The sequence below is a fragment of the Rhinoraja longicauda genome, chromosome 12 (assembly GCF_053455715.1).
Source record: "Rhinoraja longicauda isolate Sanriku21f chromosome 12, sRhiLon1.1, whole genome shotgun sequence".
Taxonomy (NCBI): Eukaryota; Metazoa; Chordata; class Chondrichthyes; order Rajiformes; family Arhynchobatidae; genus Rhinoraja; species Rhinoraja longicauda.
Genome location: NC_135964.1, coordinates 24985339 through 25000392, shown reverse-complemented (window position 1 = coordinate 25000392; position 15054 = coordinate 24985339). Strand labels below are relative to the sequence as shown.

Genomic DNA, 15054 nt, shown 5'->3' with positions numbered 1-15054 from the left:
GGTCAGGAAGTCAATAATCTAATTGCAGAGTTGTATGCTGAGACCTAGATCCGGGAGTTTAAGATGATTGCTTGGAATTATGGTGTTGGAAGAGAGCTATGTTCAATGAATAGGAGCCTGCCATAGATGTCTTGAAGTTCCTGGGATGAGCGTGGGACAAGAGAAACAGCGCCTGCCATATACCTGTAGTGGCAGTAGGCAAATCGTAGTACACCGAGGTTGTCTGGGAGGCTGGAGATAATGTGTATTATTCCACACTCTCTATACCTTAACTCATTCAAGATCTTGTGCAGATGTCTCAAACGTTGTTATGGTTTCTTCCTCCATCTCTTCCTCTGGCTGCTAATTCCAGATACCAACTATTTTTTGCCTGAATTACATACCCCCTTTTCCACCATAAACCTTCTCCCTCTCGCTTTAAACTTAAACCCTAAGTTTTAGACATCCCTACCATCTGAACCAAATTAAGGTTTGTTAATTTACCTTAATTTAACAAACCTATCTATACCTCTCATTATTTTATACACCTCTATGAAGTCATCTCTTAGCCGCCTTCTCTCCAGGAAAAATAGACCCAGCCTATCAAGTCTCTCCTTAAACTCGAACCCCCTCCCCCTCAAAGCAAGATCCTTGTTCAGACACAAGTGACTGCAGATGGTGTAATCAGGAGCAAAATCCAAAATGGTAGAGGCGCTCAGCAGGTAAAGCAGCAGCTGTAGAGGCAAATGTGGTTGACATTTTGGCTCGAGATTCAAAACGGCAGGCATTGGCCTCATCGGATGCTTCCGCTGAGTTCTTTTGTTTTTTGCGTAACAGCCTTGTGTACCTTTTCTGCACCCGCTCTAGCTTAATTGAAATTTTCCTATAGTGTGGCAACCAGAACAGTACAATCAGGCATTGCACCCCCATAAGATCATAAGGAATGAATAGAATTAGACCATTCGGCCCATCGTCTACTCTGCCATTCAATCATGGCTGATCTATCACTCCCTCGTAACCCAGTTCTTCTGCCTACTCCCCATAACCTCTGACACATGCACTAATCAAGAATCTATCTATCTCTGCTTTAAAAGGATAGACCCGATCATAAGGAAGAAGCAAAGCTCCTAAAGCTTTTGTTCTATAAGTTGTTAGATAGAGCTCCAGGGGCTAGTGGAAACAAGGGATATGGGGAGAAGGCAGGCACGGGTTATTGATTGTGGACGATCAGCCATGATCACAATGAATGGCGGTGCTGGCTCGAAGGGCCGAATGGCCTCCTCCTGCACCTATTTTCTATGTTTCTATGTAGAACCACCACATTTAAATAAACCCATTGAAAACACTTTGCATTTAAAATAAAAGTTATAGCTGCCTATTAACTTAACCCATAAACTATTATATTCTTAGAAAACATGCAAGGTAGTGGAAAAAATATAGCCAAAAGTTAGAGGTCTTGAGTACTTTCAAGATCAACTGCAGAGTAACTATGCTGACCACACAGCCACTTGGCTATAAGGCAGAAGACAAAAACCAAACTTCTCAGCTTAATGTAACTTGCAGAGCTCCTCTGCCTGTTCAAACAAACCAAGAACTATTTCCCATGGAAAAAAATTGTTATAACAAGGTCATATAGTCACATTATAAAATGAGCATGAATACATGTAATTGATTAATATCCACATATGTTAAAGGCAATACAAGTAATTTTGAAAAGTCTCATGTAAACAGGCTACAACAATGCTGTCCACATATTGAAACTTAAAATGCAATTTTTTTCAAACAATAATTTCTTGAAAAGACATAAGTGAATGTCACACCAATTGAAACATCTTGTTAAGATATTTCTGAAAATCAATGATTAGAAAGTCCATTTCATTACTGAAGCCATGATTACCATATTTCAATCAAATTTGATGTGGGATTCAAGTTTCTCAAATTATATCCTCACAATGTTTTAATAGGTTTGATAAGTTTGAAAATACTTTGTTTTGCAACAACATTTTGATGAGGACTGCAATCATTTTCCTACATATCATCTATTTTGCACTTTGAAGAATTTGAAATTATCATAAATTTGAAGATGACGAAAAATATCATTGCGTGATGCACATTAAACTAAAGACAGACCCATCATTACTTATCAGTGGTGGCATCAATGGTAATAGCAAAGGTCATTAAGAAATTGGATTTTTTTTTTGACATAACTACACAAACACTGAACAGTGCAAATTCTTTTAACAGTGCAAATCATTTAAACGAGTTAAATTAATGTTTGAGAAATAAGAAAATTATTATTGCATTATCCTGACCTCCCATCTACCACATTGAAGTCCAATAACGTCCGATTAGCGATCTCCAATGCAAAATTTTGTATTTTGTATCTTTTAATTGTGCACTGTGGATGGCTTGATTGTATTCATGTAGTCTTTTCTTTGACTGGATAGCACGCAAACAAAAGCTTTTCACTGTACCTCAGTACGTGACAATAATAAACTAAACTAAACAATTTGCAGTATTCATTCTAATAGATTCACAGATTCAGAGTTAGACACTTCTGTCCAACTAGTCCATGCCAACCGAGATGTCTGTTTATGCTAATTCCATTTGCCTGCATTTGGCCCATTTCCTTCTGTACATTTCCTATATATGTGCCTGTCCAAATATATTTTAAATGTTAATTCTACCTGCCAGGATCCCTCATTCCAGACACCCACCACCCTCTGTGGGAAAAACGTGTTCCTCAGATCCCCATCAAATCCTTCCCCTCTCATCTTAAACCCATGCCCTCTAGCTTTAGAGTAGCATTGTAAAAAGACTAATAAAAGTTTTAACCTTTTTTTAAAAAAATGGAGCACAAATACAGCCCCTAATTCTAGAGCATTTCTTAAACACCTTGAATATTCAAAAATTTAGGTGTAAAATTTTCTGACGTATAGATTAAAATTTTCCATTAAGGGATTTAAAGAGCTTGAATGCTTAACATCTAAAAAAATATTTCAAAATTACTGTTCCAATCGCATTTACAAACATTTTTAAAAGGATTTGCTTCTATTTTTAATTAATACAAAATTGCCACTTGTATGAATATATTATATGAATATAAATGCAGTAAAAATGTCAAAATTTTACATTTGTTTTAAAATGTTTATCCTTTAACACTGATCAAAGACAAAGATTTCTTTACATCCATTCTTCTTTGATTTAACAAGTACACTGCAATGTATTTTGATTGTTGTATTAGATGGACTTTATATATACATCAGATTGAAGGCAACCTTTCTACTCCTTGAAATAGAATTCTGAGACTTTTAAAATCCAAGTAAACAAGCCTGAAAATATAAAGTAGAAATAACAAACTACAGGTGTTGACTTACAAAAAAAGTGCTGGAGTAACTAAGTGGGTCAGGCAGCATCTCCTGGAGAACATGGATAGGTGACATTTCAGGTCTGAAGAAGGGTCCAGACCCGATACACCACCTATCCATGTTCTCCAGTGATGTTGTCTGACTCACTGAGTTACTCCAGCACTGTGTCGTTCTGAAAATATAAAATCTTCAAGACAGCTTTTTGAGATAGATACACTGTCCCAATCATCTAACATGATAACCTGACCTCTGCAACAACTTTGGCACATGGTTGCATATACCTCTGTTCTATTAGAACTTTAGTGCATACAAGAATCATGAAGGTGCACACCCAGATTCATTATATTTCACACAATTCTACATCCTCAAGAACTCCAGCACTGAAATTATTGAGTGTATCAAACTTTACGTTACTCAATGGAGATTAAACAAAGGTAGCAGGGATGGGAATGTTGAAATTTTAAAAAAAGAACAAATGACTGAAAAATTGAAAGGCAGAGAATCAACAGGGGGAAAACACAAGATAAAGATTTTGGAGACTTTACAGAAGGATGAACAATTGGATTCACAAATAGGAGACATCACACCAATCAATGGGTTACTTCAGGCTAAATTTTTGAAAACAAAACCATACGACCTTTGGCTAAGTAGGCTACCATATTTTCTCCATGTACAGTAAATCCTTGTTATAACGGACCGGGGCGGGGTAGGAGAGAAAGGAATGGTGTTCGTTATTGCCAATTGTCCACTATAACCGAGTGCGGTATTATCATTGTGCGTAATTGAAGAAAAGAACTGCAGATGATGGTTAATACACAAAAGGGGTAACTCAGTGCTGGAGTAACTCAGTGGGTCAAGCAGCATCTCTGGAGAACATGGATAGGTGACATTTCAGGTCGAGACCCTTCTTTGGACTGAAACGTGGAGCGAGGAACAGAAAAAGCAACGGTCAACAGGAAGAAGCAGCAGCTGGTGAGAGGGGAGGGAGCTCCACAGTGACCAAGCGCATACTGTCAGCGGCAGTGGTCTGAAGAATGCGCTGTCCCCTGGGGCTACAACGAGAGCCACAACAACAGCCACGTCAACCGGGCAGTGGGGTGGGTGAAGAGCTCACTGGTGCACCTTGTGAGCCTAGGGTGGCATCGGAAACCAGGGTTATAGTGCTTGGGAGGCATCGGCAAGTCCATTCACTATAACCAAAATCCATCATAAAGGGGTCCGTTAAAATGAGGGTTTACTGTTTTCCCACATTGCCCTAATTACAAGCTCTTGCAGGCTTTCTCCAACTCTTGACGGAAATCATTAAATTATGTATATATATAAAATTACTGACAAAGTACTTGCAAACTAATAAAAGATAATTAATTTAAAGGGGTGATTTGACCATCAAGTTAACTTGGATTACTGCTAATATATTCAGAAGATCATAAGACATAGGAGCAGAAATGGACCATTCGGCCCATCAAGTCTGCTTCACCATTCGATTATGGCTGATCTATTTCTCCCTCTCAACCCCATTCTCCTGCCTTTTCCCCATAACTGTTGACACCCTTACTAATCAAGAACCTATCAATCTCCACTTTAAAAATACTCAATGACTTGGACTCCATTGACGTCAGTGGCAATGAATTCCACAGATTCTCCACTCTCTGGCTAATGAAATTCCTCATTTCCATTCGAAAGGTATGTCCTTTTATTCTAAGGCTGTGCCTTCTGGTCTTCGACTTTCCCACGACTAGAAACATTCTCTCCACATCCACTCTCTCTATATTCAGCTCCACTCCCAATCATTACAACTGTTCGTCTTTCTTGTTATTCTTTTCCCAACCAAAATTCTTTTTAAGAGCCTGAATGTATAGTTTCGTAGCTGTAGCATCCCCATTCTTGTAAATAAATTCACAAAAGGCAGCCAATTTCATTTAAGCATTTACAGATACATGTTTGTATTCTAAAATGAACCATCGTTTTGCCCAACTGTACTCAATTTTTGGGATCCATGAATTCACCAGTATAACAGTATAACAGTAATATCCAGTATTTCCTTTTGTAATGAAACAGAACTTCTATATAAAGCAAGATTACCTGCATGCCTTTAACACTTCTGATGAACTGGGGTATATAGACACAGAAGTTGAAGATGCAATTTGAGGACTAGATTTGTAAGTAGTTAATGGCGGGTCCATTTTACAGGGACTTTGGGAGTCCTCCCCCACACCTCTTCCATTGACAGTATGTCCCAGTCCACTTTGAGGGCTGTTAAGGCTGGTAACACTTTGAGCAGTAGTTTGTTCAGTGGATTTGGGAGATGGTGTTGCAGTAGAAACCGCTGAGGATGGCGAAGAGCCAACTGAATTCTCAGTCTTTGTGTGAACAGCTGGATGGATGTTGTTAACTTTATCACAAGACATGGAACCCCCATTATTATTGGATTTCTCCATCAACAAGGCCGAGAGCTGAGGATTGTCTGAACTAAGTACACCTGGTGACTTGGACTCTCCATGACTTGAAACAGTATTTGCTATCGTTTGATGGACATGATTAGGAAGTCCTTCCACGCCGGCAGTGCTGTTAAGTGTCCCTCCAGAATGCCTGCTTGTTTCAGGCACTATTGATGCATTTCCTGAAGGCTTGCTCTCTTTGGTTAAGGTAATGCCTTGTTGTCCACCTGAGGTAGCAGTATAAGAGGAGAGGTGATTGAGAGCAGCCCCCCGTGACGTTAGTGAATTGCTAGGCATGGCAGGATGTCCAACCTGATTCTGAATACCAGTGCCAGCTGCCTGGAAATGCCCAGTGGAAGAGAGAGGTCGTTCACCATTAGGACCTGCCAAATGTGAACTATGACTTTTGTTCAGCCCCTGAAAGAGAAACAAAAGATATTTAATGGATTACAACACAAATTCTGATATTTTTTGACACACCATAATTCCAGAAGGTATGATTAATGTAATTTATTGGGACTCATTAGGGAAAGGAAGAATATAGATGGAAGGGTTTAAATAAAATTATGCAGAATTGAACACAGAACTCAGAGGTTGAAATAAACTGGACAATCAAAACAGCAGACACAGAGATTGCGTTTCAAGGCATTTAGGCCTGTTAAGAAAGTTAGATAACTACAAAACGAGGCAAAACTTCACTTCTGCAGACACAATAAGAACATATATGGAGAGGAATAGAAGCAATCCTTCTATTTGCTTGTTCACTGAATGAATTGATGAACTATTTAAAGGTACATTTAAGAATCAACCATATAGTGTGTCTGGAGTTACATTGAAGCAAAATTCCTCCCAAATGCAGCAGATGGGATATGCAGTTATAATGGACCGGGGTGGGGGGAGAAATGGGTCCGTTATTACCGATCGTAAGGTTTTACCATTGTATATGTAGGAGAAACGAACATTGCAGTTGTTGGTTAATACACAAAAAGACACAAAGTGGTGGAATAACTCAGCAGGTCAGGCAGCTTCTCTGGAGAACATGGATAGGTGACATTTCGGGTCAAAACCCTTCGTCAGACTCTTGGTCTGGAACTGGGCCTGGAATCCAGGTGTTGATCGCCCGGGCCTGCTGGCGGCTGGGGTAGAGGTACGCGGGTGGTCAGACTACAGGCGAGGGTAGGCTGTGGCGGTGGCAGACACAGCTTCAAAGCGGTCGAGGAAGTTATGTGGGCCAGCGGTGATGGCGGAAAGTCCAGCTTGGAAGTGGGTAGCCAATGCTACAGTGCCCTCAATAATGGTTGGGACAAAGACCAATCATTTATTTATTTGCCTCTGTACTGCACAATTTGAGATTTGTAATAGAAAAAAATCACATGTGGTTAAAGTGCACATTTTCATATTTTAATAGAGGCCGTTTTTATACATTTCGGTTTCACCATGTAGAAATTACAGCAGTGATTATACATAGTCCCCCCCATTTCGGGGCACCATAATGTTTGGGACACAGCAATGTCATGTAAATGAAAGTAGTCATGTTTAGTATTTTGTTGCATATCCTTTGCTTGCATTGACTGCTTGAAGTCTGCGATTCATGGACATCACCAGTTGCTGGGTGTCATCTCTGGTGATGCTCTGCCAGGCCTGTTTTGCAGCTATCTTTAGCTTATGCTGGTTTAGGGGGCTAGTCTCCTTCATTTTTCTCTTCAGCATATAAAAGGCATGTGCAAATGGGTTCAGATCGGGCGATTGACTTGGCCACTCAAGAATTGACCATTTTTTAGCTTTGAAGAACTCCTTTGTTGCTTTAGCTGTATGTTTGTGATCATTGTCTTGCTGTAGAATGAACCGCCAGCCAATGAGTTTTGAGGCATTTGTTTAAACTTGAGCAGATAAGATGGGTCTATACACTTCAGAATTCATTATGCTACTACCATCAGCAGTTGTATCATCAATGAAGATAAGTGAGCCAGTACCTTCAGCAGCCATACATGCCCAGGCCATAGCACCCACACCACCGTGTTTCACAGATGAGGTGGTATGCTTTGGATCTTGGCCAGTTCCTTCTCTCCTCCATACTTTGCTCTTGCCATCACTCTGATATAAGTTAATTTTTGTCTCATCTGTCCACAAGACCTTTTTCCAGAATTGTGGTTGCTCTTTCAAGTACCTCTTGGCAAACTGTAACCTGGCCATCCTATTTTTGCAGCAAACCAGTGGTTTGCCTCTGTATTTCTGTTCATGAAGTCTTCTGCAGACAGCAGTCATTGACAAATCCACACCTGACTCCTGAAGAGTGTTTCTGATCTGTCGGACAGGTGTTTGGGGATTTTTCTTTATAATAGAGAGAATTCTTCTGTCATCAGCTGTGGAAGTCTTCCTTGGCCTGCCAGTCCCTTTGCGATTAGTCAGCTCACCAGTGCTCTCTTTCTTCTTAATGATGTTCCAAACAGTTGATTTTGGTAAGCCTAAGGCTTGGCTGATGTCTCTAACAGTTTTATTTTTGTTTCTCAGTCTCATAATGGCTTCTTTGACTTTCATTGGTACAACTTTGGTCCTCATGTTGATAAACAACAATAAAAGTTTCCAAAGGTAATGGAAAGACTGGAGGAAAGGCTAGGTGCTGAGAGCTCTCTTATACCTGCATTAAGGAAGCAATTAAACACACCTGAACAATTATAAATGCCTTGAAGCCAAGATTTTTTCTATTACAAATCTCAAATTGTGGAGTACAGAGGCAAATAAATAAATAATGTGTCTTTGTCCCAAACATTATGGAGGGCACTGTATAAGCCACAGCCAGCCCTCTAAACGCCAGAGAGGTGGCATTATTAGGTGCCATAGAATAAGGGAGATAGAAAATGATGAAACCAAGTTGCTGCCAGATTGGGAGTCTAATAATATGCTAATAAGTACAGAGGTGGTGTGGGCAGTCATTGGTAAGTCAGTCTGCTATAACCAAAATTAGTTATAAAGAGGTCCGTTAAAACAAGGGTTTACTGTAGAACGATTTAGTAATTTTGTGGACACTGACCAGTAAATTCCAGATTATAAACTAGATTTAACTTCCACAATTGCTCAGGTGGGATTTGAATTTGGGCTGCTGGATTATTTGTCCTATAATTTAAATGCTGCATCACCACCATCCCCAATACACACAAGACAGGGTGAACAGGAAAGCCCGGGTAGGATTCTCTTTGCAGGCTGCCATAGAATAAGGGAGATGGAAAATGATGAAACCAAGTTGCTGCCAGATTGGGAGTCTAATGATATGCTAATAGGTACAGGGTTGATGGCTGAACCATATTTATGGAAATTGGGATAAGGGGTGCATAATTTAGAATACATTTAGGGTTAATGAAAGATGGGAGGCTGGCCATGAAAAGCACTTGAGCCCTGAGGTAACAAAGAGGGGTGAAATGACAGAGATTTAAATTTGATTTTATTCTAATTTATATTTTCCTTATGACACAGAGAGGCGCCAAGCCAACTCTCCAGATAATCGCATTAATCCCATTTGTTTCCCTGAAATTAGTTCTCTCCCACATGTCCATCAACATCCCAACCATTTACACCAGCATGGTTTTGGGACGGCGGAAGAAATTGGAGCACCAGAGGGAAACCCAGGCTGCCATCGAGACAACCCCTGAGATTAAGAATGAACCTAGGTCGATGAGCAAGAGGCACTATCAGCTGCACCACTATGCAATCCAAATTAATTTTAGGATTGCAATATAAAAAGGGTAAAATCTCCTATAGTATGGATTCTCAAATATTCATCAGGCTTTCCAAAGAAAACCGGTACTGATTCTAGGGGAAAAGGGCAGAATCCTCCCCTGCTCCCCATTTGAATTAATTTATTGCCAATATAGTAGGCACAGTATACGAGGGGAAAACTGTAAACACTGTTAACATGGATTTTTTGTGGTATTGCATCTAATTCTGGCCACTGCGAGGAGGTGCACAAAGATTTGTTACAATGGTTTAAGGGTTTCACGTACGTAGCAAAAGAAGTGAGGGGAGATTTGATAAGGGTGTAGAAGATCATGACTGCTTTCAACAAGGCAAATAGGTGATTGATTGAAAGGTACAGAATAGAAACAACCCCTTTGGCCCAGTGTCCATGCCAGCCATCAATCACCCGTTCACACTAGTTCCATGTTATCCAGGAGTCGGGAGTCGGAGCAATTTTGGTGCTGCTGGAGTCGGAGTCAGATACACAAGAAATCAAGGAGTCGGTGTCGGGTGTTTTGGGTATCAACTCCACAGCCCTGATTATCCCACTTTCTCTTCCACTCCCTACACATTAGGGATGACAGCACCAGAGGTCAGGATCAAACCCGGGTCTCTGACTCTGAAGCAGCAGCATTACTAGCAGAGTCATGTTGCAGTCATTAGTTGTTCCCATTAAATGGTTCAACGTCCAAGGAACATGTATGTAAAATCTTGGACAAAATGGACGTTAAAAAAATTTCCAAATGCAGAATGTGGTCATGGGCTTACATTTATTAACTGTAAGGGTAGTGAATATGGAACTATAGACAATAGGTGCAGGAGTAGGCCATTCGGCCCTTCGAGCCAGCACCACCATTCAATGTGATCATGGCTGGTCATTCTCAATCAGTACCCTGTTCCTGCCTTCTCCCCATATCCCCTGACTCCGCTATCCTTAAGAGCTCTATCTAGCTCTCTCTTGAATGCATTCAGAGAATTGGCCTCCACTGCCTTCTGAGGCAGAGAATTCCAGATTTACAACTCTGAGTGAAAAAGTTCTTCCTCATCTCCGTTCTAAATGGCCTACCCCTTATTCTTAAACCGTGGCCCCTGGTTCTGGACTCCCCCAACATTGGGAACATGTTTCCTGCCTCTAATGTGTCTTCAAAATAAAACTAGATAGGCACTTCTGAGAGGGTCAATTTAACGTTTGGATTTTAAAAATGGGTGAATTTGATATACAATGAACAACCACAGATGTTGGAAATCTGCAATATAAATAGAAAATGTTGCAAAGAGGAAGTCAGGCAGTAATCGCGGAAGGAGTTTCAGATGCGAGACCCTTCACCAAAACTGTCGAGTGGTGCCAGAATTGAATTGTTAATCCCATGTCTCTTTCCATAAATGCTCTCTGACCTCCTTAATATTTTCAGCATTTTCTTTTTCTTAAATAAATGTGATTTACAGGATTGGTTAACTCGGTGATATGGTGAAATTGATGAGCTTGGTGACATCTTTCTGTGGTGTAACAATTCCAAGATTCTAACAACAGGCAGTCCGCACTTCAATAATATCACTTGGATGATATACCAAACCAAAATATCCAACTTTACATCAAGCTAAACCACAAGTTGGCTCAACAGGTTGTGTAAAAATTAAGAAAACAAACAAAAAGACAGTAAGTTATCTTAAACAGTTCCTCACCTGAGTGGAGTTAACAAGTTGGTTTTTCCACGGCTCCTCCGCGCTGCTGGTCAGGTTTGTGCGGTTTTGAGGTAGAGTTAGTGCGTTTTGCTGTAGGTAAGGCACATTTCCATTGCTTCCACTTCCTGTTACATGATTATTGCCTATAGAAATGGTGTCTGTATTACCCAGCATTCTCGTAGTGCTGCATGTTACTGGGCCTCTGGACGGTTCAGCAGGAAATGGTCCATTAGCCATTGGTTGTCCAGTAAGGGCAGGGCGGATTCCAGACTGAACAATGCGATCAGGCACTCTGGTTAGAGTGACGTGAGGCTGCTGACCAGAAACAGAGTGTGTAGGCAGTGACGATCCAAGCGTTGGCCCATTGGGGATTCCCGCCGGCCGTACCTGTGCAACTGTCGCCTGTCTCATCTGAATTATTTTTCAAAATAAATAATTTCAATATTAGACTCCATATTCACATGAAAAATATGCGATTTTTTTCAAAATATCAAATTAATATTTTTATGATACTGTAAGCTACTCTGGAAGGTCCCAATATGTAGCCAAGGCGTTTAAGGTTACAAATGCATCTGAATGTCTTAATATGTCACAACAGAAAGAATGGGAATGATGCACCAATTATTTACTTTATTATTTCTATTAACCTACAAACCTGTACATCTTTAGAGTGTGGGAGGAAACCGAAGCAACTGGAGGAAACCCATGTAGTTACAGGGAGAAACTCCGTACAGACTGCACCCAGTCAGGATTGAACCCGGGTCTCTGCCACTGAAAGGCAGCAACTCTACCACTGCGCCACTCTTCCAGAAATGTAATTAATTTGACAGTAGAGTCAAACAAATTAAGAATTTCAAATTGACAAAGGTAAATACCTTGTGTTAAAAATAGGCCACGAAACATAAAAAATACAAGTAAACATGGTGGGAAAGGAAAAGACCATGGTATAAAATTTAATTTTCTTTGAAGCAGCAATTTAGTTTGGAACAAAAGATTAATATTGATGTCGCAAACCTAATTTTGGGAATAGTTATCCGACTGTTTTCGACTTTACTTCCCAGCCTGAGAACATTAAAATGCCCGTCCCATGCTTATTACATCAAAGCCACATGTACTCTGACCTGCTGCTGGTGTTGTCGCATTGAGGCAAGCTGCCCCTCAAGCTGTTCCAGCATTTGAAGTTGAAGCTGATTTAGGTTCTTCCTGTTAGCACGCAACTGCTCCAAAAACTGGAAAGGTTCAATTGGTTTAAATTACTGAATGTGAAGAAAGGCATCAACATATACAACTTTACTCAGGGTGATTACTAAAAGACTGATGAATCACTGATACTATTTTACTTCACTAAATTTCAAAATATAAAACAGCATTAAACTACCAACAAATTATTGCAAAATAGAAAAATGATCAAATTCAAGGTATATGACGACATATATTTTGTGTTCCATTCATACGTTCATGTGGAATATATGCCATTGAGAATTAGTAATTTCTGTATTTACAGTTATGTCAGATGCAAGAATTGTACAGTTTCTACACAAGAGCCTCTACAAATGTTTTAGTAATATCTCCAGAAAACATGCAAATAATGTATCAATGGACATTTATATTTTTCATTTGATGCTTGGATACAAAACGTACAAGAAACAGGAAAATCTAAATTGCAACTGAAGTGCAGCATTTGATCCAATATTTTCCAGTCGGAAACCTGGTTAATATGTTTGTACAATGCAAAATCCATTAAACTGATTAGTTGCTTTTTCGAGCACAATTTCTCCGCAAGGAAACTGTTTATTAAATGTTTATCTTCAACTCATCTGGTCATAGAAACCAAAGAAGTTCACCATCCAGGAGCCCACAGCCACTCTATGCAAATGCCCTCCAAATGAAAAAACACATAATTTGTGCCACTTATATCCCTTCCCACTACATCCATAAAGTTGCAGTCAACCTTTTTTCAAAATCATTTTTTGCTGCATGCATGTCCAAAAAGATATAAACGATCAAAGAGGAAGCAAAGGTTACACGTGGGCAGAAAAATTAAAGAACCGTACTGTGTAGGAGGAAAGTTGGAAATAGAAGCATTTGAGTGCAGAAAGAGAGGGACTGTGATGAGGGAAAAGAGGCGTTGCTGGGTTATAAAACAGCTACATTTTCAGTAGTTATCAAAATGCAAACATGTTAAGTTATGTAATTATTTGATGTGGGTTATTTACTATTTACATCAATGACTTGGAGGAGGGTGAAAAAGTGCAAGGTATCCAAGTCTGCCAATGATATAAAAATAGATGGATGGGCATGTTGCGACTCTGCAAGGAAATATTGATGGATTGACTGATTAGCGAAAACTTGGCAAATGGAGGGAGAAATTGGTTTAATGAGAATGAGATAATGCCTGCTGGTAAGAGGAACCAAAAGGCAGATTGTCTGCATAGAAAGAGACTGCGAAATGAGTGCAGTACAGAGGGATAAGTATTGTAAATGTTCTCGTGCATGAATTACAAAAGGTTAGAGAGTAGATGAAGCAAGTTCTTTAAGAAAGCAAATGGCAATGAGCCTTTATTGCCAAGGGGCTGGGGTTTAGAAATAGGGATATTTTGTTTATAATTATACAGAGCATTGGTGAGGCCACACTTGGATTACTATGCAGTTCTTATCAAAGAAAGTGCACAACATTGGAAGTTGTGCATATAACAGATTCACCAGACTAATTCCTGAGAAGCGTGTTATCTTGTCATGAGTAGCTAAACAAATTAAATCTATTTTCTTTGCAGAAGTATGCAAGGTGACCTTACTGAAATATTCAAGATCCTAAGGGGACATGACAGGGTAGATGTTCAGGCAGTGGAAGGGTCTCAAACAGGGGGACATTGTTTCAAAGTAAGGGACTGATCATTTAAATCAGAGGTATGTGGTAATTTCTTCAGAGGGGAGTGAGTTTGAAATTCTCCTCCTCAGAATTGTGGATGCTGGAGTATTTATGGTCAAGGTAGGTACATTTCTGAAAGATTGAGAATTGAACGCTCTGGTTACTGGCACCGTTAAGACCTGGAGATTAGCCATGATCAAACTAAATGATGGGACAGGTTTGAGGGGCCAAGTCACCCATTCTGACTTATTTTCTTGTGTTCCAAGCAGAAGCCATTCTTAATAGTATATTAAGAACTGGCTCTTGATCTAAAAGGGTTGAGCTTCTAAGTTACCTCAATGCAAATGGATCATGTCTGGCTCTTTCTTGCTCTGCATTGTACAGACTCCCAAATGGACAAAATTCAATGAGTCATGAGAGAAGCTTAGGTATTTTTTACATACATAAACTCTAAAACTTATTTAGCATCTCCTCATAAATTCTAACTATAATAATCCAACAAAAAAGCCACCCAAGACAGATGAATCCAGTCACAATAATGTATGTTACCTTGATCAAAATTCAGTGCCTTTTTATGAGTGGAATAACATGCATACAAAATACAAAAACATCTTGTACCTGGATTTAATTACTTACAATTTGTGTGTTTCAGGCTAAAATATATATTTAAAATCAAATCTTTTTATAATTTATGATATACTTGCATCGTGCATTAGCAACACTCAGTGGCATTTAAATGGGAAAATTTGATTCCCAATATTCCCCAAATCAGATTTTAGGCAAATTGGTGATTAAATTTCAATGAGCACAATAGTAAGAATTTATACGGGCATGTGATGAAAACCAACACGGAACTGCAGCAACTGCCTCATAAAATTTAAGACCAAACATGGACTATTGAAGCCAAGGGAACAACATCAGATCTTGTTCTGTAATTCCCACTAATCAGTGTGTTTCTGAAATGAACAAATCCCAATGCCCTGCT

At 39.6% G+C, this 15054-nt stretch overlaps 1 protein-coding gene across 2 annotated transcripts in view; it reads right to left on the bottom strand.

Annotated features, from left to right (window-relative positions):
- The window catches only part of kdm6a (lysine (K)-specific demethylase 6A), a 172451-nt gene that overhangs the window by 29114 nt on the left and 128283 nt on the right, over positions 1–15054 (bottom strand). For both annotated transcript variants that reach the window (XM_078409220.1, XM_078409221.1), the window contains 3 exons: positions 12322–12429; positions 11201–11611; positions 5430–6202 (listed from right to left, as the gene is read on the bottom strand). In XM_078409220.1, the coding sequence (XP_078265346.1) occupies positions 5430–6202; positions 11201–11611; positions 12322–12429 (1292 nt within the window). The remainder of the gene's footprint in view (positions 1–5429; positions 6203–11200; positions 11612–12321; positions 12430–15054) is intronic.